Raw genomic sequence first — 8,548 nt, 5'->3', positions numbered from 1 at the left:
CTTCTCTGATATGGTGGAGGTGAGGAAGCCGAAGATGATCTGATCTTGCATCTCCCAGTGTACATGTAGATAGGCCGGATTCGTCGTAGTGGAGGAGATGTATTCCTTCACACTGGTGATGGTGGGCGGTAGACATGGGTGAGATCCATCAACATAGCCAAAAAGATTAACCCTCTAAGGTGTGGAATTATTTGGGGCAACCAGGTAGGATAGCTATCTTGGGTAATATTAAAATTGGAGAAGGTTACAAGTTGGAGAAAGTGACAAGTTGAGGGCACGGTGGTTCGGCTGCCATTGGGCGAGAAGAAAAAATCTACGTAGATAAAAAAAATAGACATTAGTCTTTTTTAAGCTTTGATACTATGTAAATTAAGAGAATATATTATTTTCCACATTGCTGTAATCTAGCATAGGTTGATTGTATTTATAATATGAAGAGTTATAATTCAAATGTACAACCTCTCTTGAGATAATGTAACCTATTTATACAATTTCAAATATGGTGTATCATAATCTAAAGTGTTTAAGTTACAACTTCTTATCTTGAGTCTATTGAGATAAGACTTGAAATTGAGTTGGTCTCTCATCCATGATTATCTTGTTCGAGTATTTATCTTTTACAATTCGTGTGAGAGGAAAATAAAATAAATAAATAAATTTGCTCCCTTCCATGTTTAGAAACTGAATTCCTTAAATATGGTAATTAATGGTCTCCTTTATGTTTATTATATTCGTATCCCTCAAGTGCACGATGACCAATTCTTTGATTGGAGATTAATGTAATCAATCAGTTTTGGTCTTGGAATGTGATTGAAATATTAGGCACTTATTGGGCCGCACGGCCCAGGTTTTTAATACTTGGGATGAATGATATTGTAGTCCATTGAATCTTGTCTGACTGTTACCTTAAACCCTTCTCTCTTGGTGTACATAGGACTCGATGTCAGTCGGATGATAAACCCACAATTAAGTTGAATGAGTGGGTTCCCTATAGAAATATGTACAATATGTACATATTTGGGGGCCCAATTATGTTCCAATATTATTTTCAAGTGCAAGAATAAACTGAAAGACTTCAAAGTTTGGGGCAATTGACCTAGCCATAGGTGATAGGCCATACCCACACATGCGGGAGAGATATATGAATGGTAGAGGAAGTCTGCATAATTTGTTCGGTTGCCATTGATAGTTGCAACAAAAAAATTGAGCCGACTTAATGATGTTTCCGTTTCGTGTGTCAGATTGTTGCACAAATGACCTTTTTCTCTGTTAAAGTTACCCTATAATGTTTTAAAATAAGGGAAAGTGGGATATGCGTTGTGGAAGATGCAGCACATCAGAGAGCCCACCAAGTTTGATATGGCCACTTGAATGCTGAAGAGGGAAAGAAAGAAAGAAACACCATCATTCCTCTACATATAACCGTTATACAACGGATTTCATTCCCGGCAATCAAATTCAAAATATCTGAAAAGATAAAGAAGAAAAGCAAAAGCCACCCTCCACCTTTCCCTTCCTTTTTTCAAATCCAACAACAAACAAGCTAGACCTTATATAGAAATGGCCACTATGTTCTTTATGCCTCTTGTCCTCATTCTAGTTTCCCAAACATCAGAATCAAAAATCCCGTCAAATGGGTTCTTGCATTAGCAAATGCAGACACAAGAAAAAACATTCCCTCAAGAAAAATTCCCTAGAAGAATCCAACAGTGTCCAAGACAAGCTTGTAATCTCACAAGCTCCAAAAACCCCAAACATTCCTCACTCGAACAAAATTTCTCCTTCTCCTCCTTCTCCGACGACTTCAATTTCTTCCACTTCTTCCCTCGCATGCACCACCAGTAATGCCACGACGGTCTCAAGCTCGCTGTCAAGCACTGCATCTTCGGAAATCTTGGGCTCCAAAGACAGATCATTCTCCAATGAGTTCTTGTGGTCGTGCATCAAGGAGAATCCGCATATAATACGTATCAATTCAATCAAGGAAAATGCTTTCCTGCTTGCGCCGGAGAAACCAATGGCGGCGCCGGCGAAGCAATCAATCCCACCAAAGGTTGTTGGTTCCACACCGCAGAAGAGAGCCCGGTCAAGGTCCCCTGCCCCTCTAACGCGTCAGAAGAGTTTTAGGAGGGAACCGGAGTGGCCTAATCCTCCATATTCTCTACCAAGTAGAACACTGAGGTCGCCATCTCCAAGCCGGAGATATAATGGTGATAGAAGTGGGCCGATTTCAACAAACGCATCGGTGCTGGAAAGTCATTCAAAGCGTGTGGTTGGATCATATGTGAGGAAGGAAAATATTAGGCCAGCAAGTCCAAACAATATTGTTTCAAGTCGTCCACGGCCATGTTTGAGGAATAAGGAGACATTCACTCATCGAATTGGTTCCAAAATCGACGAATTTGCTGTTGGAAAAGCTCTGTCTGACCATGAAATGATCGACTCTGTTCCCATGGAGGACATTGATAATCCTCTCATCTCCTTGGATTGTTTTATCTTCCTATAGATTTGAGTGTGTGTATTGATTTATAGTGGTGTGCATACTATTCTTTTTTTTTTTGGTCCTTTTATTATTTGTCTGCCTTAATTCATGAGCAGAGCAGGTTTGAAAATCATCATCTGGATTAAATCCCATTTTTCTCTGTGTTTATCATGGGATTATATATGTAATTTTTCATTTTCCCTTAATTTGTTAGAGTTCTTTTCTTTCAGAAATATTTTTTATATTTACACTAAATTGTAATGAAGCTACAAGTCTTGTTGCTGGGGAGAAATTTTTGGTGGCACTTGGTATCTGTGGCGTGGCCGTGATAAGTACCATCTCCTCCTTGCATATCAGCATCGACCACTTTGGGCGTAGAAATTTTGAAACCCATAAAGATCCATTTAGTTATTTTTAAAGGGATAAATTTATCAAAAATATAAATGCCAAAATTATCATTTTAAAAGCAATTGACTGGTTCCTCTCAATTTCATTTAAAATGGAAAGAAATGAAATAGAGAGAATTGAGGTCCCAATTAGGCATGGGTTGGTTCACCTTTAAGTTTTTATTTTTTTGGGCCATTAAGGATGTTGGAACCATTATTAATAATCATTCGGTAATTTGGCCATTATATGCCGGTAAGAGGAGGCAGCCAAACCACCCCATGACTTTGGGATGATTCGTTCACCTTTCATTTGGTCAAAGACTCAAAATGATGGCTCGGCCACCTATCTCTTTTTTTTTTTTTTTTTTTTTTAATTGTAAATGATATGTATCACAATAGTGAATAATTTTAGAAGTCCCTATTTTATCCCTCTAAGAATGATGTAACTATTAAAATTATCATTTGATCAAAATTAAATAATGATCAATCACAAGTTTAATGATAATTTTAATATCCACATCATTCTTAAAGAGATTCAAGAGAGACAAAAAAAAAACTTGTAACATTACTCCAATATAATTGATGTTGGCGTGAAAGATTAACAGATTTTGTAGACCTATTTGCCCTTTTCTTACCTCAAAGAATGTGTAGTCACTTTTTAAATCCCAAATAGCAGCTATTCATGGTAACCACAAACCAGCATTTTTTTTTTTTTCTTTCTAATTTTTTAATTGTTTACGAGGCTCTCTATCGATGATTCCGTGCCTCGGGGCTCGGTGGACGGTGTGTATGGTTCCTGAATGGGCTAGAGAACGCGTGGCAAGGCCCAGACATTGTACAAATAGATGGGCCACCATGAGCTAACCTGAATTTATTGCCCGTCAAAAAGGCTTCACGAGAAATGAAGGACAAAAAAAACCTGGCCTTAATTTCGAAAAGATGGGAATCTAAAAAAAAAAAAAAAAATACAGAAAATATTTTCACATAAAAAAATATAAAGAATATTTTGAACTAATAATCCAATTAATAAAATCATATCCACATAAGAAAAAAAAAATAGAGAATATTTTTCAAATTAAGAACACGTCAATGGAGAAGTTGGCATAATTGATAAGGAACAATTCATTTGGTCCAATTGGGTCAAGAATTATCTTTCTCGTCTACGAATCCCCTTGTCTAGTGCTGTTGGACCTATTGCAAGCTTTTGAAGTTAGGCCCAACATTGTAGACAGCTTTGTTTGGTAAGTAGTATTGCTTATCCTAGCTAGTCTTACTCCTCCAAGTTACATTTATTATTTACAAAATTATTAAATTAAGGTTAGCTGCTGCTACACTTAAGCTTACGTGAATGTAGTGAAGTTTGTGAGGATTTTTCCAAGAAAAATGTACGTAATTCATGGATAGTGTTTGTGTGGAAATCAGCCTCCGGATCGATTAACTCCCTTCCTCGTGTGTCTTATTGTGCAAGTAGAAGAGTGGGCATTTTCTGATGATATATTTTTCCAAACTAGGTAACTGATGGTGGTTGCAACTGTGTTGGACTTTTATGTTGCCTACTACTTCTGTGTTGTAGTGTGTTTTTTGTAGTGTCAGTTGGGTTGTCTCTAGTGTTTTAACGTCTGTGTTGTATTGTTGTGATTTTGGAGGTCTCTTTCTTTCTTGGGGCATTTCAAAATGGTCCCCTCTTTGTATTTTGGTTCTTCTTTTGCTTCAATTATTGTTCATCTAGAAAAAAAAACTCCTTAAAAAAAAAAAAAAAAGAGAGTATGGGTCTTTTCGTTCAAATTGCCAAAATTCTGTCAATAACTCGTCAAGTCATCCCTATAAAATTATAATTATGCAATAGCAAACAAAATATTTTTTTAAAAAAATAATAAGAAAAACAAAAAATCAAACAAACCTCCCGTGGTGGACCACCCTATACCCCTCTTGATTCTTGTGTGGGGGTTGATCGGTGGCCTCTATCCTAGGGATGGTGGGGATGGAGGCCGTCCTCCACCACCTTTATTTGTAGGGTTGAGGCATGGGGTGTGGAGGTCAACCTCTACACCTCCTATGTGTGGTGGAGCCGTGGAGGCTAGCCTCCACTCATAGACCGTTTTTTTTTTTTTTTTTTTTGGGGGGGGTGTAAAATTATAATTTCGCAAGAATAACTTGGTAACTTGTTGACGGAGTTTAATTTCTGCCAAGCCCCCGTCAGTAATTTGGATGAAAAAGTTGAATAAATGATTGATTTTATTTTATTATTTATTTTTAAAGCAAATTAGGAGTGGGTAAATTAAAGGATTAAAACACCAAATAAGAGGTGGACTCTCTAACAATACAACCAAAATGAAAATTACAGTGCACTAAGTACACACAAATAATATTCTATAGGTCATAAATGACTCGGGCCTCTCTAAAAGGGCTGCTAAAAGCGGTTAAAAAAGCAAAATTCATAGACACCCGAAGGTACTCTACAAGCAAGCAACGAACAAGACATCCAAAAGGATTCCGGTGGAAGGAAGGCACTAATGATTTTCGAGATGGATTTGTCAGAAAAGCAAATTAACCGGTATTAATTGGCAACCAGAATCCTCATAAACAAGCCCAAAGAAGGTAACACAAGGCAGAAATACAAATTAAAAAGCAAAAATAAAAATTCAAACCCAAAAAACAACAACATCGACGACTTTGATTTTGATTTTGAAAGTGAACTTAAGGGAGTGATTTGAAAAAAAAAAAAAACCTTAGAGAGATCAATTTGTAAATACCGTACCCCAAAACCTAAGGATCAAGTTCTTATTTTTCCTGATTAGGAAAAAAAAAAAAATTCTTATTTTCCCTAGCAAATCTTTTTTCTTTCCGTATGAACGCAAATTTACATAAAGAAGGCTTTGACTTCCGATAAAGATTCCACTTTAAACGTTGAAAAATTGGATCGAAGATAAAAAAGTTGACAGCTTGATTGAATACTTTATTTATTTCTTTGATTTTTTAATCAAATTTTTGTGAAATCCAGACTTCTCTCCTTGAATTTTAATTGTGTTCTTTCTAGCTTCCTGCCTCTTGTACTGCATTTCAACCATCTTTCTCTCTCTCTCTCTCTCTCTCTCTCTAAAACCAATTCGTAAAAATGAGGTGCTTTTCTCAACTGTGACTAAAACATCTCATTTTACTGCCATATTATGTAATATTGAAACTAAGGGGAAAAAAAAAATTATAGAATATAGGAATTTCACACACACATAATATATATATACTTGGTGGATTATGCCAACATTAATTGGTAATGAAATTATAGACCCAAATATTCAAAGAAGACGGTCGTTTATTTGGATGGTGTTGAATACCTTAATATATATTTTGCTTTTGATGCCATGATCATGAGATTTGAGGTCAATGGTTGTGTCCCCTACCTCTGGCACCCGCTTATGTGCTTATCACATGACATGATCTGCTTCTTGATTTAATGCGAAAAAGCATATTATTAAGCATGTTAATGCTAAATGGAACAGGTAGGGCAAGCATGGCGTAGAAATTTCATTAAATGTTTGGCCCCTACTTCATTTAGTTGGATAATACAGATGATTAAGCATGTTTTGGCTAAACGTCGCAGGTAGGCCATGCATTGTGTCCTTTAGAATTGCTATAAGACGATTATCTTCACGTGATGCTGTCTGCGTCTATTTGGGTACAAATCAAAGCCATTTCGTATTAGATATGCATGCCGGCCAAAACACATCATTCTTCTGTGAGCCTCCTCTGCTTTCTCTTCTTCAGATATTCAGGCCCCTACACGTAGCTTCCCTCCTGACCCCACTCCTCTTAATGGAATTCATTGACAACTCATGCACTAATAATTACTCAATTACTCCAACAAAACCCTATTTCATTAATCTTCCTCCAAATACCCAAGTGCCACCACATTATCTGATTAACATATATATTTTTATATACACGTTTCTTTGACTAGTTATTCTCTAGATGATCATCTACTGCTACTTGTTAGAGGATATTTGAATGGTCTTAAAGCTAGAGATTTGATGAAGATTAGATTAGCCTAATTTAGGGATTGAGCAGATGCGAAAATAAGATAAAAGCATATAAAATAAAATAGACACAAAATAGTTTACGTGGTTCGGCCAACGACCTACATCCACAGATAAAGCTTAAAGGCGCTATATTAGGCTCTTATTGAATTGATTTGTGTCCCCAAGAGGTAGTTCAATTGGCTAAAGACCACGCCTAATGAAGCGGAGGTCACTAGTTCGAATCCCTCATCCCCCCTCTTGTGCGGACATCTCAAAAAAAAAAAAAAAAAAAGAATTGATTTGTTTACAATACAAAATGCTCTATTTATAGAACTTACACATAAATGCAATCTTAATCAAATCTCCTAATTTAGGTTGATCAAATCATAATCAAATCCCAAAATTAAGCTAATCTAATCTTCATCAAATTCCTAACTTTAGAGTCATTCAAATATCATCTAACACTAACAATGGATTGATTCTAATTAAAGACAAATTCTGTCTTTAACTAAGCATTTTGTCGCATTCCAAGGAAAGATCTTTGCCATGGAATTTTCATAGCAGTGGTGTCCATGTCTTTAACAAACAGATATACACTAGGAGAAGAGAGATTTTTTTTAAGTTTTTTGGAAAATTTAAGACAAAGTTGTTGACAACATCTTTTAATTTGGTGATACTCTTTACACATCTTCTTTATAATTAAGACGAAGAATACCATAGATCGGAAGGCCGGCCGGCTCCCTTCTCTGAGTCTCCAAATATATATTGATTACAATATTAGAAAAGTGGCCCATAAAAAGGTTGACAATCGACTTAATTTACGCCCCAAAAAGTTTTTCTCAAATAGTGATATGCTACACGAATGTAGCTGCCACGGCAGTAGCATTATGAGACTTTGTAGCTTAGCTAGCAACAAAAATGACCCACAAAAACACGACCACTCATTTCATTGGAAATTATTTTGCTATAAAGATTCATGGTGACACAGCAGTTAAAATCAATTGGATGGATCCGAAAGATATGGGATTCAAATCTTTTTGACATCCTGAACTGAGTGGAGAGAGAGAAAGTAATCATTAAAATGAACAGAAGAGCATAACGTAGAAACTCACAGTCGTTCATTTCTTTTAAAGGGGCAGGCTTGTGGTAGCAGTTGGCATATAGAGCAATCTTTTTTTTTTTTTTTTTTTTTTTTTAATTTCTGGTATTTTATCCGTTCTTATCCACACTAATTCTCTGGTTCCAAACCTTATATTTGACGTCATTTATCTTTTACGTTAATTAAACATTTTATGTATTAAGCTTTATTTATTAAGTGAGAGTTTATATTTTAAGTCCACACATAAAATGAAATATTTATCCCGACCCAAAATTTGAAGCTTGGACCCACATAAGAGGAGTACTATTCACCCATTCTTTAATTTTGAACTTAAACTTTTGGGACGATGCTCCCTCTCTCCCCCTTTCAATAATAAAAAAAAAAACATTCATCCAAAAAATAATAATAAAAAAAAAACCATTTGGGACAATGTAACATGTTACATGAATGAAAGATCTTAACTATTTTCATCATATTAGAAGTCGTTTCTCTTTCTCTCTCCCTCACAATTTGAAATAGTCATTGCTTGTCTGTTTCGAATAATTAATTTCTTTCTTCCTGAATTCTA

At 35.8% G+C, this 8,548-nt stretch overlaps 1 protein-coding gene across 1 annotated transcript; it reads left to right on the top strand.

Annotated features, from left to right (window-relative positions):
* Positions 1-1,487: 1,487 nt before the first annotated feature.
* LOC132185625 (uncharacterized) lies at positions 1,488-2,676 on the top strand. The gene has a single exon (XM_059599385.2). It carries the CDS (start codon positions 1,634-1,636, stop codon positions 2,504-2,506), a length of 873 nt encoding a protein of 290 aa, XP_059455368.2. The 5' UTR covers positions 1,488-1,633; the 3' UTR covers positions 2,507-2,676.
* Positions 2,677-8,548: the final 5,872 nt, after the last annotated feature.

Source organism: Corylus avellana, chromosome 7, assembly GCF_965113065.1.
Source record: "Corylus avellana chromosome 7, dhCorAvel1.hap1.2, whole genome shotgun sequence".
In the NCBI taxonomy this organism is placed as follows: domain Eukaryota; kingdom Viridiplantae; phylum Streptophyta; class Magnoliopsida; order Fagales; family Betulaceae; genus Corylus; species Corylus avellana.
The sequence above is the reverse complement of the archived record's forward strand: the minus strand, read 5'-3'. Positions and strand labels throughout refer to the sequence as shown.

Coding starts and splice junctions, on each gene's coding strand:
- LOC132185625 (XM_059599385.2), top strand. CDS start 1,634: ATGGGTTCTTGCATTAGCAAATGCAGACACAAGAAAAAACATTCCCTC.